This window comes from Macrosteles quadrilineatus, unplaced genomic scaffold (genome assembly GCF_028750875.1).
Source record: "Macrosteles quadrilineatus isolate MER2022 unplaced genomic scaffold, UCM_ALF_1.0 Scaffold_17__1_contigs__length_3442018, whole genome shotgun sequence".
Classification (NCBI taxonomy): domain Eukaryota; kingdom Metazoa; phylum Arthropoda; class Insecta; order Hemiptera; family Cicadellidae; genus Macrosteles; species Macrosteles quadrilineatus.
Genome location: NW_026542610.1, coordinates 1760988 through 1780977, shown reverse-complemented (window position 1 = coordinate 1780977; position 19990 = coordinate 1760988). Strand labels below are relative to the sequence as shown.

The 19990-nt window shown below is 33.6% G+C and overlaps 1 protein-coding gene across 1 annotated transcript in view; it reads left to right on the top strand.

Moving 5' to 3' along the window:
• The window catches only part of LOC129005177 (putative phosphatidate phosphatase), a 42127-nt gene continuing 22137 nt past the window's right edge, over positions 1–19990 (top strand). Inside the window, exon 1 of the mRNA XM_054434001.1 lies at positions 1–119. Coding sequence (XP_054289976.1) covers positions 62–119 — 58 coding nt within the window. The 5' untranslated portion in view covers positions 1–61. The remainder of the gene's footprint in view (positions 120–19990) is intronic.

Genomic DNA, 19990 nt, shown 5'->3' with positions numbered 1-19990 from the left:
GCTGTGTTCCTACGTACACGTACACCAGGACGTACGTACGTGTACGTACATACGTACAGGCATGGCTACGTTCCACCGCAACAGAGGTATACTCGTGGATATCGCTTGCACCACTTTCGGTGAGTAAATAATGTATTGATATTAGTTAGTAGACTTCTCGTCCTATTGTAAACTATTCGACCTTTTATATGTTTCATGCTGGTAGCGTTTGGTTTAGAATTTAACATATTTTCTACTATCAATGACTACACAAGCCTGTATAAGCTTACATACTTCCCCCAAAAAGAACCAAAAAGCTTTACAAAATATTCTTTTTGATTTCTGTCAACCTGTGAGAGTTTGTAGAGTAAAAAGGCACCTGCAAAATGCAAACAATAAGGATGTAATCATTGAAAAACACACATTCAGTTCACTCTGTTCAATTTAATTGTTTAATGCATCATGTTGTAAGTTCATATACAACGCTACAATTAGAAACAATTTTAAACTTAAATCAATCAAAGAAGATATTTCTGGCCACAGCAAACAATATCAAGAAACACTTTAAGATCACCCAAACAGTCTAGCTGTCGATCAGCTGGACAACAGTGAATGTGTTAACAGATTGAAAAGTGTTGTTCACGTGTTGGACCTAAAATACAGATTTGATGAAATTGTCAACTATTTTAGCAAAGCTTGTCGATTGTGCTTGCTCCCAACCAATTCTTTAAAAGTATTTGATTTATTGTTCTAAAAGTTAGTTAAACAGATTGTAAAATAAATTCAGAAAAAAGTTGTCAGTAGAGTTTTTATGAAAATGGAAATATTACATGGTTCAATTGCTTTTACCTTGTGACAGAAACAAATAATTACAGTATTAAGTGACAGTAACATTTAATCAATGGAAAACATAAGTGTTTCATAAACACTACATACCTTTAGTGCACTATAAAAAACATAAAACTGCAGTTTTAATTTAGAGGATTCATCACGACTTCAATAAAAATGTTGTTTTGTAACATATCCACATAACATAACATATCCTGATTGTTTGAATATAAATGTTATTAAAACTAAGAATATAGTAATCCTACTGTAAATATTGTAAATATTGAAGTAAATTTGAATTTGAAAAGTCCATTTAACAAAAAAAAAAAACCTGTGATCTTAAAGATGTTATTAATCAAATGTAATCTAATTTTCTTTATACAACAATGCTATTCACAATTATTGTGGGAATAGCATATATTTATCGAGTTATAAAAATCAAAGGGGAATTTACTTAAAGTATGAAAAACAATTCCATTGTTTATTTATGCGCAGTGTTATCATTAAAATTCGACTTGGTGATATATTTATAAGAATGTATACGTTGTAGTTATTAAACTTTAACGTTAATTAAATCAAGGTTTTTTCTCATTGAAACAACAGTAGTTTAGAGTTACAGTATATTAAGGATAATGTAAGCCTTTAGGAGTTTTTACATTACCCACCTTGTCTTAAAATGAGGTAGAAAATAAAGGAAAATCAATACAAACTGTAAGCATAATGTCTTTACGCCGTATTTCTAAGGTTAGTCACCAGATGCATTACTTACCCAAGACTCGAGTGCTTGACCTATGTTAAGACTGATAACATTTTACGTTCGTATCACTAATGTTACTTAAAAACAAATATTTAACTTATCCTCTAGGCAGTTACCATCGACTAAAAATATTAGTACAATCTCCGCGAAATTATTTACTTTGTCACCACCGATAAAATACCTTAACGCGTTTATGAACAATCGATCAAATAAGAGATTCTACATAATCTATATTTATTGCTGCTGATTCGAAAGCTACTGAAAGATAATTCAAGTGGTCATTGATCCATGAACGATATATCTTACTAGTCGCGACAACGTATATTCAGACATTGTCTCAATAAGTGATACATTGTTTGTAATTTCGCTGAATTGGACCTATGATTTAGTGATAAATTATGTTCTAAATTGTTGATATTAGAATAACTAATTTGGATTTTGCTTGTAGTCTTCTTTTTCTACCGTAAACATTGTAAACTTTGATGTATGTTGGTTATGCTACTCAGCGCTATATAAGGTTTAGTTTTACAGTGAATTGTGGCAAGGCCGTTCATGACAAAAAATACAGAGAGTCTACAAAAATGTAGTACAAATTATATAATCCTCACTGTTTCTCAACGTGCATTGTTCTACCTGTTGGTACCACATGCTAAAGTTAAGTCGTATTCATACATTTTGCCGAGTTTGTTTATCTAAATAGATATTTTAATCTAAAATAAAAATTTTCTAGCAGATATTGAACGAATCAAGCCGTGTTATTTCTTATTATTGGCAAATAGCATCGTCTACAGCATGGAACTGGAGACTTCTCAGTTGGTTGTGGCAAAATTACGTTTTATTGAATTCGAATGTGAATAAACCGCTAAATATTTCACGCATGCAGCCGTCAACAAATTTTCTTGAATATCGTAATTAATTGCCTAATGACAAATGGACATGGTCTGAAATCGACTTCGCTTGGGATCGGACCAGCAGTCATCAGATTGAAGACGAGCTATATAACCACTAACCAACTAGACAAATACAAGGTTTAACGAGAGTTTAGATCTGTTTACAACTGCACTGGCTTTACTCTTATCTGTAAATGGTGGTATCATAACCAGGTAGACATCTGTTAGGTAACTGACACTTGTGAACAAACAGCTGATCTAATTCGTCTCCGACAGATACGGTTAGATATAGTTAGTGAGAACTATTCTAAAAATGCGGTATGAACTAACGATTTTTGTAAATACGTTGAGAAATATGTTTGTGCATACAAGGAAATAAAATATCTCGTTTTCAAATGTCTTGAAGGTAAGAATGTCCAAACTTGGGGATTAGTAGTTGGAATCATACCGTGGTTATATGTTGGTTTATAATACAAATTTATTGTTGATTATAAACTTCTACAATGGACGTACAGTATTTCCTATAGCTTTGCCATCCTCATGTGCCAACTGGATTTCAAAATTCCCTGTATAACATTTGTCTGTGCGATACATTGTATATGCTAGTAAGACGATCGTTGGTAGCTACTAATTATTTTATTTTACACCAGGCATTAGAACACTTTTTTACTATGTAAAAACGATTTTGATTATAAAAATATCGTATCTTCTGGAATTTTAGTGGTAGACATCCATACTATATCTCATTTACACTCCAAAAATCATTTAGCTAACATAAACATTCACAAACGTATTCGGACAAACAACAAAAACGGATTAATGATTTTACAATAAATAAATATACTTGGTCTACTTAGAGGTGTAGTCAATTGTATCATGAACTTTTCGACAATCCAAAAATGTACCCAGTCTGGTTATTTTCACTTGACGCTCGCTGGTAGGCGTGGTATGTTTCCTATTTACTATGTCTGCTTACTATAAAGTCATACTATTTTTTTAATGATAAAGTATGTACTTATGGTAAAATTTAGAAAAATCTTAAACTCGACGTCCTGTACGTATACAAATGTAGCCTAAATCGTTTCTGCTTTCAACTTAAATTAAAAACTAAAATAATCCCGATTTGCAAGATTCGTATATATTATCTAGATTTTAAAATGATCTTGGACTAGAAAACCGCCGAGGCCGAATCAGGCAGAGTGGCTCAATGAGCCCAATACGTGTAGAGCATGTGTTATCATCTCGACCTTGGACCTGTAGAACTGAGGAGAAACCTGCTCTCGAGAGGGCACTATATCGCACCTGCAGATGATCAAAGGGACAAAAAACCCTCTCTCAATCCTTTGAGTGGTTCATTTATGAGGTCTTACTAAACGGGTTAAAACAATAGATTGAATAACTAAAGAGAGATCGTGTTTTGAAATCTTAATTTATCGTGAATAAGAGTGGTAGAATAATGGAATAATGGTAATTGATCGTACAGCTTTGAAGAGGATATTCCCGCCTAGCACATTAGGACTACCCAATGTTCAGTATATTGAGTCACAGGAATCAGAACTGTGTGGTAAATAGTACCAAATTTTACATTTAACACAAAAATATTTAGCAACGAAATTTTTCCAAGTTTTTGTTAAATTTTTTCGTCTCGGTGTAAGTTTTAAATGCATTTGACAACTCATCACAACCCCTGAAGAGGATTTTTTTCAAACACCTGGTAGACAGCTTTAAAGTGGACCTTTAGGTTTGAAACCTCGGTCTCAGGCTAAAAAACTATCATTGACAGGTTAAAAAGGTAAACCTTTTTATCTGTACTCATAGTCTATCACCCGAGATTGAATCCGTCAAGCTATCACATCCTTCATCAGAGCCATGGAATTACAATATCCAAGTTGCGAACCATTGCTTCCGAAGAAGCCTGGATTCACCTAATTATTTTTTTAGACCCTATAATCAAAGATTTTATCTATACCTCATGAGTAATTCTATTTGTCCATTCTCATCCAGTATAAATAACATTAGCGACAGTAAGCTATTACAAAGGTTACTTAGCAAACGATAGCCCATGTTTCCATTCATACTGGTTTAGTTCTAACCACATTTTACAATCAAACTATACTGTGTAGAAGAGGAAAGTACCTCTGTTAGGTAAAAGTGACTAATAACAAAGTCACATGTGCAGTTACGTAAGTTCAATTGAGTCTGTTTTATCTATTGTTTGTATAATATTGTTCGTTTCAAACCGTATATTTCATAGCAAATTACACAATGATGAAACTAAACTATTTTCCTAGCAATCTACACTTAAACCAGTAATAAAACTGTTTACAGTTATTGCTAAGTAAACTAATAGATCATACATGGTAATTACTTATGGATTAGATTAAGACTGAAAGGAATACGTAAAACTTCCATCGTATGCCTAACTTTTTATTTCTTTATCGTTTCTTTGGCACAGCTACGCACTTTGTGAATGTATTTCAAGCTGAATATGACCACTAGGTTGAGTTTAAAACGGCGACGATTTGTGTGGATCTGGTACTAAGATCACTTGATTTTTGACCTGGGTCAGTTATTTAAATCCACATATAAAGGACGGCTATAGATCCAACTTTTGTTTCAGCTATCATAAACTACAAATATTTCAACCAAATTGCACTATCTATATACACAATGTTACTTGTTATGGGGTTTTATAAATAACAAGAAAAGCGTGTTCTAAAAAATTTACCTTCCATATATACTTCTTTAATAATAATAACAATTCTAAAATCAGCGCATACAATAACCGTACTTGAGTAACACAGGATACCAAGGCTAAGATTCTACAATAATATGACAAGAAGTCCAAGAATCATCCAAAATCAATGGTAAGGTAACACTCCTTTAAAAAAGTAGGGCTATAAATCAATGAATTATTTTAAATTAGTTTCTTAAGCAAAACCCCTTACTATAAGGAATACTATAATTGAATTTTGTTTCATTGTATTAAAGTAAAATAAATGGCTATATCGATTTCAGTGAAGAAAAGTATAAAGGCATAATTTGCTTTTGGTTGCCCAAGCCCAACCATGAAATGTCAAATCCTGACCTATTCAACCCTGGGAGGTGCTTTTGTCTACCTTCATAAAACTGACCTGATTAGGTCCACGAGAATTCACGCATCAATATTTTTTCGTAAAAATCATTCTTCAATAATTTATTATTGATGTCTTAACATATACGATCATCTCTATTACTGATGCAATAAATAAATGCATTGTGTAGTGCCATCTTAATATAAAAGAAAGAATCTATTATAAGTGAAATTACATTACCTAAAATATGTAAAATGGTGTATATATTTATTGGTAACATGAGCTCTTTTGCAGTAGCTATACAATATCTTTGTTACATTCTAGGTTGCGATGCGGGGGTAAAATCCTCCTAGGGGTAAAACTACTAGTTTAATCATAAGCTTAAAGACCGTAGAATTTGGAAACAGGTTATTAAACTTTATTTTACAGGCTATTATTTTGTGTAGCATTTCTGACCTGGCCACTGTGCTTGATTGTTGATATCAGGATATTCTCTTCCTCTTGGAGGGGTAGCGTTAACAAGGGGACTGTAAATGATGGCGCATCAAAACTCTCCTTTGAATAACAGCATTCAATATATCATAGTGAAGTACTGAGCATCAAAACACTATTGAAATAGCGAGCGTCAAATCACAGACAATGGAATAAACCGTATTATATTGTCTGTGGTCAAATTGTCTGTGGTCAAAGCATTAGTGAATTAGTGTGCATAAAAACGCTGTACTGAAGAATAACGCACCAAAACACAATAGTGAAGTACTACTCATAAAATACTCTAGTGAAGTACTGAACCTCAAAAAACTGGCCGTACATTTGTTATTACCGCTCAGACTTTAAATCACAAAATTTAAAGGCCGAGGCATATTTCAAATACTGTCAATTCAGTTTTAATTCGTTTAAAAAACATTAATTTAAGGTGGGTAACAATTTTCTTTAGTACATTTGGAAAGGTTAAATGAAAAGACATCTGTAAAGTATACCATACTTTTTGGCCCAATTCTGATGCAATATCCTGTGAGTATTACCCTACCCTAACAATAATATACATCATAGAACTTTTATCTCTAAATGGTAAACTGAACAAGGAGCATCATTCATATCCAATCAAAGACTGGCTTTGATGACTCCCCTTTGACTAAAAAGATTCAGACGCAATTCTAACGCTTTGATTAACAACAGACTGCGCTTGTTGGGATTTTCTCATCAATAGAGCTTAGACAAAACGTCCTCCACGTAATCTTTTACATATGATGAAACGCCGTATTTTATACTGGAAAAAATATTTCAGTATCTACCCCATTATGGTACTTTAATGTCAACAATCCAATCCCTAAGATTGCTTATTGGCTACTTTGGTTTCAACCCAAGATTGCTTATTGGCTACTTTGGTTTCAACACAAGATTGCTTAGTGGCTACTTTGGTTTCAACCCAAGATTGCTTATTGGCTACTTTGGTTTCAACCCAAGATTGCTTAGTGGCTACTTTGGTTTCAACCCAAGATTGCTTATTGGCTACTTTGGTTTCAACCCAAGATTGCTTAGTGGCTACTTTGGTTTCAACCCAAGATTGCTTAGTGGCTACTTTGGTTTCAACCCAAGATTGCTTATTGGCTACTTTGGTTTCAACCCAAGATTGCTTAGTGGCTACTTTGGTTTCAACCCAAGATTGATTATTGGCTACTTTGGTTTCAACCCAAGATTGCTTAGTGGCTACTTTGGTTTCAACCCAAGATTGCTTATTGGCTACTTTGGTTTCAACCCAAGATTGCTTAGTGGCTACTTTGGTTTCAACCCAAGATTGCTTAGTGGCTACTTTGGTTTCAACCCAAGATTGCTTAGTGGCTACTTTGGTTTCAACCCAAGATTGCTTAGTGGCTACTTTGGTTTCAACCCAAGATTGCTTAGTGGCTACTTTGGTTTCAACCCAAGATTGCTTAGTGGCTACTTTGGTTTAAACCCAAGATTGCTTATTGGCTACTTTGGTTTCAACCCAAGATTGCTTAGTGGCTACTTTGGTTTCAACCCAAGATTGCTTAGTGGCTACTTTGGTTTCAACCCAAGATTGATTATTGGCTACTTTGGTTTCAACCCAAGATTGCTTAGTGGCTACTTTGGTTTCAACCCAAGATTGCTTATTGGCTACTTTGGTTTCAACCCAAGATTGCTTAGTGGCTACTTTGGTTTCAACCCAAGATTGCTTAGTGGCTACTTTGGTTTCAACCCAAGATTGCTTATTGGCTACTTTGGTTTCAACCCAAGATTGCTTAGTGGCTACTTTGGTTTCAACCCAAGATTGCTTAGTGGCTACTTTGGTTTCAACCCAAGATTGCTTAGTGGCTACTTTGGTTTCAACCCAAGATTGATTATTGGCTACTTTGGTTTCAACCCAAGATTGCTTAGTGGCTACTTTGGTTTCAACCCAAGATTGCTTAGTGGCTACTTTGGTTTCAACCCAAGATTGCTTAGTGGCTACTTTGGTTTCAACCCAAGATTGATTAGTGGCTACTTTGGTTTCAACCCAAGATTGCTTATTGGCTACTTTGGTTTCAACCCATTTGTGTCATGGTCACATCATAAAAGGAGAATATTATTCGTATTTGACAATGTACCGGACAAGAATGTTACATTTCCGTTTGAATCTGTAAGCACAACGATCTTGAGTTAAAACCATGATAACCATAAGTAATGTTGGGTATTGGTGAATTTTAGGTATGTAAATTGCCAGAATTATTCTAGCTTACGAGTCTAGGGTGAACATGGAAAACATGAATGCACCTGTAAATTATACAGTAATGACTCGTTCAAATCATTCAAAAACTCTGAATATGGAGCGATACATGTAAGCCTATAAAACATATGCTTAACTCATGGGAGTTAAATACATCTACTTTGTCTTAAAAATTAATTGCGTATCAAAAAAGTGACTGAATACCATTCTAATCCAGTTCGAATACTGTACCAAAGATACCACAGTTCCGTCCTGTTTAACTCCCCAGCTGTTTTCCAACTAGCTTACCAAAATCATTACCAATTATTTAATCCGATTCCAATTCAGCAAACAGAATTTAAATAATAAACTCTTAAACAAACTAGGTGAATTGTACTATGTGGTAAAATGGACAAATTATGCTTGTATTTTATAATCCTTTCAACTCAAAGTGTTATTAGATATAAGTACATTTTTTAAAGCTTAAATGTTACGATGATTCATAAAAGCAACCCCTTATGTTTTCACGTAAAATAAAATTCAAGTATAAAAAGATACTTTTTATTCACTTATGCATTAAATCAGAGCTCTTATCCTTATCGTCCATTAAGTTCCTTGTGCTGGACTCCGCACTTGACTTAGTTCTCACAGTCGCCGAGAGTTTAAAAACACTTCCGATATCGTCACCGAAGAGTTATGCTCTTTACACCCATCGCTTCTATACATTCTCAAATGAAGTCACTGTCAGTAATGTGCATGGCTCATCATGGGAGAATGTTTATAAAAAGTACTGCTAAATAATATTTTTTATTTAGCCATGCAAATACGAAAATAATTTAAAATTAGCAACATATATTACTCGTTTTGATCTACTAACGTATTGTGTTGAGATGAATGGGACAATAAAATACCGTTAGTCAGATTTTCAGTACTATTAAGTAAAGATACTTTATAGTTTCAAAGATTATACATATAAAGGGTGTCCCAGTAAGAACGCCGGATTTGAGGAGCGTCTTATCCTTATCTGTATTTCAATAGGAATTCCCAAATTATCAGCGATGTTATCAGTATTAGGTCCCATTTGTAGTCATGAATCGCTACACGACGGATCAACGCGTGGTCATAGTTAAAGTGCACTACAAGCACGGAAGCTGCGCGCTATTTACGGCCGGGACAGTGCACCAAATGATCCATCTGTCCGAAGATTGATTTATAAGTTCGAATAAATGGGCTCAGTTCTATTCTGGGGATATTTAAAGTCGCTTGTTTTCGCCAATAATCCTCAACCAATCCAAGACTTAAAGGAGGAAATGATTCGTGCCATTAATGGAATTCAACAGGAAATGTGTGAACAAGTGATGGAAAACTTTGTCAAGAGATGTCGATCTTGTCAGTATTCAGCAGGTTGGCACTTACAAGACATAATACTCAATTACTAATCGGAGATAATATGCTTTAAGATTCATGTTTCATATTGTAAATTTAGCATGAAAATATATGGTTTGTTAACATTTCAAATCCGGCGTTCTTATTGGGACACCCTTTACAACTTTCTGTCCAGCTCTGATTTTTCTGACATATAACTCACTTAGGTTTTTGATTGTATCAAGTCATATTTATATCCTTATATCAGAGCCTTCAGGAGAATGTGTTAGATAAAATCCAAAATCCAGGCAATTCTCGGGTGAGTTAGATAGAGGTTTGATGGACAGATTGGTATAAACATTTTAATATCAAAGATATATTACGCTAATCACAATGAATATTTCAAGAATTCAGTATAATAATTCAACGGGTTTTAAGAAAAGAATTCGACTTGATAACGATCTTACCATTTCAACCTAATGGTTTTGTAAACAATATGTAAACAAGATAGTACAGGCTTTGTACTAATTCGAAAATAGAGAGTTTATTTAATAGCCTGGCGAAGTTCAAAAAAACGTTTGTTTATGAATCAATTGATGAATTGGTTTCAAAGTATTAGTACAAAGCCAATATTCACTGTTTCAATAAAGAATTATTTATTTTAAATATAGTCGTAAGATGGATGTCATTATTTGAGATCTTGTATATCTATTCATACGAAATACTTATATCCCAATATGGTGATAAGGTTATAGCACGATTATTAGAACAGAAACGGTATGGGTCACCGGACCGAAAGTAAACATGATTTTATTGATATTGGAACTGTCAAACCAGCTGTTTACAGATATTTTAGTATAGGCATTCGGGCTAATTACGTCATTTTTTGCGTTTAAGATCTGTCCTGTTTTTAAAACGTTTTTAAAACGTTTTTATTAGCTCGCTTTCTTGTCCGGTACAAATTTTGTAATCAATTTTATACTAACTTCCCGATGAGCTAGAGACTTGAAAATTGTAACATAGCTCACAAATGGAAGACAATGCAATATTATATCATTTACTTTTCACATTTCCCTTGGGCTACGCCCCATGGGCTTGTTTTTATTAACTCGCATTCTTGCAAATTTTGATATCAATTTTAAACGTAGTTCCCGATGAGCTAGAGATTTGAAATTTGAAACATAGCTCATAAATGGATGACAATACAATATTATATCATTTAATTTTCATATTTCCTTTGGGCTAAGCCCCATGGGCTTCCAATTTTTTTATGTTTACATTTTGAAAGAATGTAAATATATCAATTAGTTTAAGTCAGCTGTAAATACTTGATAAATTTGACAGTTCAAAGAGCAGAGGTTAAGAGGTACAGGTTATGCTCCCAAGAGATTCTTTATACAAACATTTCAAAATAAAGATAAACAATATGATTACATATCAAAGGGTATTTGTTAATAATGTAAATTTTTATTTATTTAGTATTCTATAAAGTTAACAATAAATTAAATAGATTGATATATTTGTAGGTAGTAGGTAGGTCATACATTCAATTTAATACATAATTATATGAGAAGAAACTCAAATAAACCTTAGATTTCCCACATGCATCTGTCTTAATCTGATACAGATGCTTGAAATTATTTAACATCCACACAAATTAAAAACTAAAAAGTAGAAAATAATTTATAAATAAAAAACTTTTTTAAAACAAAACGTTTTTAAGCGCACTAAAAAGGATAAAAATAATTTATAAATATGTGGAGAGTATAAATACTTCTAAGATTTAAAACGAAAAACGTGGGGTGCTTGCAATGGGTAGTGGCATAGATAAAACATACGTAGTGGTACATTAGTTCAATAGGTGAAGGTAATTGTAAATTATCTATTGCATGCACCCCACGTTTTTCGTTTAAAATTTTAGAAGTATTTATACTCTCCACATATTCATACATTATTTTTATACTTTTTAGTGCGCTAAAAAGCGTTTTGTTTTAAAAAAAGTTTTTAATTTATTAATTATTGTCCTAATGTTCGTGGGCTGGTGTTCTATAGTTAATATTTGTACGTTCCGTATTTTCGTTTGAATTAATATTCGAGCGATCGACAGAAAATCTTCAGTTATGAAGTAGTTTCAAGTGTTTCAGAGAGGTTTGTTGAGTTCTTTGTTGGTCCTAAATCGAAAAGCAATCAAACGAACAAATAACCGGACGATTTTTGTGTAGTTTCCTCACTGTAGTGTTTAAAGATTTCCTTATCTTTTGACGGCGCAAGTAGACTGTCGGTATACATTTAATAATAAATAACTTATTTTACAGAGCTATCAATTTCTATGCATGTTTGCAAAACTTATAAATGTGTTTATAGAAAAATGTTTACATCCGAATATGCTCATTTTCCAGGTTTGTAACCTAAACTACAGAACACTTCTTCAAAATATATAAAAATATGGAAATATGGTATATTTCTTCAAAATATACCAAAGTGAAAATTATAATTTATAACTATCCTAAATACATTTAAAAATTGATCATTTTACAACTAGACTTTTTAAAAGCCTACTCGATTAAATGGCAATATTTAGTTTTTCTAATACGATTTAAATGATGTTTTGTGAATGGTCCCAGAAGAATTATTACGCAAGGAACTCTGACGTAACTTCATCCAATTTTCATTGAGTCATTTTTTCAGTGAATGATTTTCCTATTCATTCATTCACAATTCAAACTCCTAGTCCTAGAACGTTCTTGAAGTATATAATTAGACTAGTATGGTCTTAAGCGTTTGTATATAATTTATGTACTCATCAACGACAATTAAGTGGAATAACTTTAATCGCTGAAACATAAGGAAATGACGCTTACGGAAATTTTTTCCATAAAAGTAATACGAGTAAAAACTATTTTGATTGTTTTATATTGCGCTGAACACCTAGGAAGTTAACAACAATTTTAAAATTTATCCTTAAAAGGATCTTGGGACTTGACAAAAAGCACGTTATACTACCACATGTACTATGTGATGTGTTACTCGTGCCGAGTTGAATGCACGTACGACACTTAAAACAATTAGGAGTCTAGCCCGCATGGTCAAATTAAAACTAGTAAAGATGAAACTAATTTACAGGAACATGATGTCATACAGGGGAGCTTCAATATCAAGCCTTTTAGATTGGATTTGCAGTGTAATCAAGGTTTAGTCGATTTTCAGCGTTCTGTAACTGTTTTGTAACCCCTGCCAAAGAGTTGAAGGCATTCAGAATCGTCGTTTTCGGTTAATTTAATTTGTTATTTTTTACTGTTTTACGCAATATAGGATGAAAGTGTATGTTTTTAAATCATTGTTTTACATACTAAGCGAGTTATGTTGCTTTAAAGTTACTACTTCATTTTATGTTGTGACGGATGGGAGGGGACGTAGCCTTCAGTGTTACTTACAAGAGTACAAGCATAAACAGTAATAATCAGTATAAACAGAATAAACAAGTTTACTGTTCTGCAAAATAAAAACTTTTTCTGACGATTTTGTAACTTTCTTACTTAAGCACCAAGAGGAAACAGTTCTTATGCTAGTTCATACTTCTTTCTTGATTTTTCAGTTAACAGGTTTAATGAAACATGATTTGCAGTTTCTGCTATTTATTCTGGTCTACTCAAAAATTCACAATCACTTTCACTGACTTCATTATTTAGGCCCACTTATTATCTTCACACTTTAGGTTATCTTCAAACCAAGCGTTGAACGAAAATCCTACTAATATTATAAATGAGAAAGTTTGGATGTATGGATGTATGGATGTATGTTTGTGACAAGTGAACGCGAAAAATACTGGTCGGATTGGGCTGAAATTTGGCATGATGATAGCTCACATTCCCGATTAACATATAGGCATATTCTTATTTCAAAAATCCTTTCGGGCTCCGCCCCAGTGGCTCTGGAGTTTCCCATGTTAACCTTATGAGAAATGGAATTATTGAATCTTAACAGCTGTTTCAACTAAACAAGTTGGTTCTGTTCTATGATGTTCAATAGCATTAAAGTTACAAGGATTACCAACAGGGTGCAGCACTATTATTTCTTTTACATTTATGACAACAGCTAATTTGCAACCAAAAGGTGAGTGAGCGTAGCGAACGAACTTCAACCTTGAGGCGAGTTAGCGTAGCGAACGAGCTAACCTGAAGGCAAGTGAGCGCAGCGAACGAGCTCCAACCTAAAGGTGAGTGACCGTAGCGAACGAGCTCCAACCTAAAGGTGAGTGAGCGTAGCGAACGAACTTCAACCAGGACGAGATTGAGCCATGCGAACGAGATAATCTTGAAAATTAAGAAGTTAAACGGGGCAAAGCCCGCGGGTTACAGCTAGTAGAACATAAACTATAAACACGAAATGACAGGTCATAGCATTATTAGCATTAAGTGTTGCCAACCTATTTCCAAGCGTACATGGGTTACGTGAATAAAACCACTATTTTTTTGGTTGTTTGGTTGGAATCATGATGTGCGCCAAGGTATGAACCGTACGACTAAGTAAGAAAATACAGCAATTAGCAGCTTTCTGTACACTATAAACAGTGCAAGGAAGTTTACTACCTTTTTCGTAGTAGGAAAATTATTTTTTTACATTAATTTGTTGATAGGTATAAAATAAACTATATCATCATAACTAGTCGGGTTGAGAAGGTATATCTAGTCCGTATGCGAGGTTGACATATGAGTGAAAGTGCGTTTTGTTCTACCTCCTGGAGACATGTAAGAGTTGTCACATCATTTGTCACACACACATGCAACTCGTTACGACCGCGGGTCACCCCTCCCCCTGGTCACGTGAGGTCAGGTCACCATGTTGACTCCAAGGTCACTGTAGAGTTCACATCTCGTGTTTGGTGATTTAAACTAATTGCCGTCCTACACAGTTATGTCTTCCTCGTGCAACACCCTCTAGTGTACTGTTGGGAAGAGAGTTTCATGAGCCTAAACCAGTCAAGTCTGCAACTTAACGCCACAGTGCATATTTTAACTTATGGATGCAAGATACGTTATGGGTTCAGTTACTGTCAAAGATCAGCTGTTTGATTAGCCAAAATTTACTAAAAATCCATTATCATCTGGGCTCAGTTTCGAATAATCATAAAGCTTTGGATTACTCTCAGGCAGGATAAAAATGCGTTCTGATTGTCATTGTAGTCGTTAACTATGATTTACCACGATCTTCTCGTTTATAGTCTACTACCTGAACAACGCCTCAGGATGTTGATTGACAGATACAAGACCTTATCCGTCCCAACATTTTTTTTGTCCTAGGACGCTAGGCACCAGCCTGGGATTGTTTTAGCGAATTTCCCCTTATAGGGAATAAGCTATTACCGTAGTACTCATGGTAAGACCTGGACGCGGGACCGATTTTTTTTTTCGTTTCGAGGTCCCTAGAGACCAAAAACACCATCCGTTCAAATTCATATATATATATATTTATATATTTATATATTTATATATTTATATATTTATATATTTATATATATATATATATATGTGTGTCCGTTAGCACGATAACTCGAGCAAAAATGATCCGATTTTGATGAAATTCGGTACAAACGTGTAAACCTACGTTTATTCGAACGAGTTCGCGATCCAGCATGATCGGACCATGGGAACGGGGGTTTACGGGGGGTTTTATGGGGTAAAAATAGGTTTTTCCCATTTTTGACCCAAAAAACATAAAATTTAGCAATTTCTTTCCAAACCATTTTGTAGAGCTTAAAAAAACAAATAATTTTGTATATTGAAGCGTTATTATGCGCCTAATGGTTACGGAGAAAATTCCAAAAAATTGTAAATTTAAAATTCCCATGTTATTCTTATGGAGAATAAGTAAACTGTTATAGTTTGCTTGTTTATGAACATATTTTGATCAAATTTGAAAAATGTTTTTATTTCTTACTAACTATTAACATAAAAAAACAGTTTTACCTCCCTGATGCAGCAAACCTAAGTACTTGTTAAACTAATTCTATTTAAATCGGGAATAAATGTTATATTTTTAAGTAGACATTTCAGTGTAAATCAAATGGAAATTCGCTTAGTCTGCAGGTTTGCTGCGGCGGGGGTATTTCACATTACTTCAGGCTAGGAGTTGCGGCAATATCACTTAGATAAAATCCATTGGTGACTTAGCGGGGATCGAACCCAGGACGTCAGGGACTGAAGTCCCACGCTCTAACCACTACGCCAGCTCGCTCCCGTTTCAACATTAGTAGTAAAGTAGGTAGGACTCGCTCCTTCATAAAAAGTGTGTTTTATAATCGGTTTTGCGTCAAGTTGGTACTCACAACTGCAAGACATGCAAGTGAGGGCAGTTTTGGTATTTGTTTTAAGGACTGTGTGGCTTAAAATAAGCAAAATCACTAATTTAGTGAATGGGCACCCTTTCCAACGTTACCTGGTGGACTTGCTTAACTCCAAATCACAGACAATATAATACTTTAATGGTTTCCATTGTCTGTGTCCAAATCTAATTGATGCAGCGAAAACTATGATTTTGGAGCTATATTTGGTTTTGTAACAGGACCAATGTTTCTGCAAACCGTTTTAATGTTTTGAATCGATTTTATTGACAAATTTGGTGACTGGTGGTGAACGCTTAACACATTATCTCTGGCTCAATTTTGTGGTAAATGAATTTAGCGTAGGGTTAGAAAATGGTTTAGTAAAGCTAATTTTGTATAGTTTTCAAATACATCTGAAAAATAAATGTAGGAGGTTTGTTAAAACAAGATTACATGGATTAATTTACTAGGAATCGAGTGTGGTGGAAGAAGATACAGGGAATTAGTTAATTAATTTAGATTCAAGCCATCTCCGAGTTCTGTAGGAGTAATGAAAGATGCATACAAAGGTGCTATCATTCTAGTATATAAAGGTAAAATAACATGTTTCAAAGTGATACGGTTACAAGCACACACTTTCAACAGAAAATTGAGCAGAGGTAACAACATTTTATGGTTGGGTACCACATATTTTATTTAAATCGCAATAACCATAGTAACTTTATATTTACATTATTATCATTGGGCAGGCTTTTTTAAAGTTTTTCTGTTAAGGATATTGATATTTTGTTCGATTTTATCTAAAAAAAGGTAACCTGCATTGTTTTCTATGGTTTTAAAAAGCATCATGACTTTTTAGGATTGACTAATGTGATATTTTAAATCTTCTTAAAAGATTACGCCTTCTCTGAGGATTAGCATTAACATAATAGATCAGATTATCGCTTATCTCATTATGCTCCTCACTTGTTCTTCGAATTAAATGGCGGAAGTCGGTTTAGGGGTTTCGATTAACCAGGAGATTGCAAGTAGACTCATCGGGTTACAGTAAAACCTGAAGTTTTATCAGATGTATGTTTCATGTACAAAGTTACTATTAAATTGTCAACTATTCTAGTCAAAAGTCAGTTACTTTATTTTTTAGTAAAACATTTCATAACTGTTTATTTACTGTTTGCATCATCACACTATTATAACATGTGATAATTACTCTTCACAATTAAATCATACAGCAGAAATAAAAAGATTAATCAATGGTCATACATACATGAAGTTAGTCATTAACAGTTACATTTGATTGATTTGGTTTTTACTTAATTTATCTTTAATAATTCCAATGCAATTTAATGGGTGCAATTCACTCTTGGCAAAAGGACCAACTCAATATAATGTTCTACTCTAGCACCGGATATTTTTGCTTACTTTATTTTTGAATTTGTAATTGGTTTGTGAAAAAGTAAATCGCACTTACATCAAAAATAGCTTCTAGAGTTTCTAGAGTTTCCACTTAATCTTCAGTCTCCATTTTATATTCACATTAACATGTATATAAAAACGTTCTTGTGTTTAATCGTACATCTATAATTTATGAACCACTTCATCTGATATTTAAATTTAGAATCCTTATAATATTCGTATCATAATAGATATTGCAAGCTTTACTTAGAAAATAAAAGGAAATATACTCATGAACACTATCACGTAGGATGGAAAAGGAAACTAAAAGTTTTTATGACTCAAGCAGTAATACCCCATGAGTAAACAGTCTGAATCGCACGTATATCTCTAGACCTAGACTAGACGACGCCGGCTGCGACTAGAGGGTGCGTAACTTTATTGAATTGCGATTAGAATTTAAAGCTATTGGAACCACGATCTATAGTCGTTAAAGCAACAAACTTTGGGTTCGCCCTTTAGATTAGGGAAAGTGCATTGACTGTTGTAGCATGCTTTTTTAGGAATATATTTTGATAGAATTTTCCAAGTTGTTTATTACCTACTAAGCTATTAACATTTCAATAAAAAAACACACTTTACTTCCTTCCCTGTAGCAGCAAACCTAATTACTCATTACAATAATGTTTTGAAATATAAAATTACTCTGACAATTCTACGGAAATATTTGAGTGAAAATCCAACCAGGTAAATGGAAATTCGCTTCGTCTGCAGGTTTTATGTGGTGGAGGTATTTATAAGGGGATTGGGCAAATGTATGGGACTTCCTCTTAATTTGTTTATGGGTTGCATAAGGAACTAAACTTTGCTTATATGACATAAAATTACATCGTTTCTTGGCATCCCAATTTTGTCTTTAACCCAAAAATGGGATATTTTGGGTGCATCTCAAAAATGTTAAATGTAAAGCCTGAAATCTACAAACTGCCGACATTTTTCACTGGGTTGAGATAGCGACCTCTATATTCCCCCCGATATTCCTTTAAAATGATGGCCTTTAAAATGAGATTTATGGGGCTTTGCGTTTAAAAATGTTAAACTGCTCTAAGAATATCCCATTTTGGAATCTCGTGCAAAAGTGTCATAGCCTATAGGCCAAAAATTACCTTATAGTTTCTGTTTGCAGTAATACTGAGTTTGGTTTTCCTGGTACAAATCAATTAAAAAGTGAATGGGTTTATAAATGTATATTTTTAAGTTGTATCTCTCAAGTTTATGCAAAATAAAAATTGACACAATTTTTAATATGATGAAATGGAGACCTCTAGTTTTCACCAATATAATTTTAACTGATGACCTTTAAAATGACGTCTCATCTAATGGGGCTTTACGTTTAACATTTTTGAGCTGCCCCCAAAATATCCCATTTTTGGGTTCCAGCCAAAATTGGGATGCCAACAAAAAGTGTAACTTGATTGAATTGATAATGTATACACCGTAAACTATTTAAAGGTTACACCATATACGAAAAGAAACGTTACACATACACATACCCTACAGTATAATTACAGTAGTCTGGAACAGAATTTTGATTTGCTCACGACCTATCTTTCCTGTTTTGGTGAAATCGTGCAGCATTAGTTTAGATTTGTAACTTCTGACTAAGTTATGATTATACATCGATGGTTATGACGTCTCGGTGTGGTGGAGCGGAGCAAGAAGAGTATCAAATATCAATGATATCTGAGTCAAAGAATACTGAACAACCTTCAACGTTGTGTGGTAAACCTGTTCTTGCCTTTATCAAAGCCGTTGGAGGCTTGGAAGGTGCAGTGTGGAATACGCATAAAGAGCGTGATATAGTCTAACGTATTATATTGTGTGTCATGATAACATATTATCTTTGATGCTACGAGTTTTCAAATGCTGTATTTATCACAGGGTAAATCAGACCAACCGTGCACAACGGTTTGGCCCTAACAAGCGTTAAAAACTACCTTTTTTATTGAAAATACGCCATTAAAATATTTTTACTGGGTTACAATTTTAAAATGTCACTTTAGGCACTTTTATTTCAATGTTGGAGTCATTAAAATTATGTACAAATATATGTCCAAAAAGTAATAAAAAAAATAATAACTTGTCAAAAATCCAAGACATTTTAAACATTTTAGAAGAAGGGTTTTTGAAGTCGAAGAAGTGTGATTTTCGCTAAGAGTTTCTTATAGAAAATTTATTTCCTGACCATGAAAATTGTTTCAAACTTTGATAGCTCTTACCATTTTTGAGCTATAACCGTTTAAAAAAAGACGTGTTTTTTTTCTAAAAAAGGGAGATTTAAGTATTTTTTTGGGGAGAAGGTTTGTTGTTTGAAAATGTATCAACTTTTTAATTTTCTAGTTGGTTTGGGACCGAGACAGACCTTCACAAAAAATTTCAGATCGCTAGCTATTCTAAAAGTGGGTAAACATTTTGTATACCTGATCAGTGAATCTTAAGTGATGTTTGTAGAAATATTTTTTATTGAACAAACTAAATAAACATATCACATAAAACAAGGAATGAAATATTTTGTTCAAAAATATTTATTGGCAATCAATAACAAAAGCCAACAATGTTCAAAGTTTAGATTGAGGGAAAGTTGTGATAATGGAACAGCCTTGGTTGTGGTGT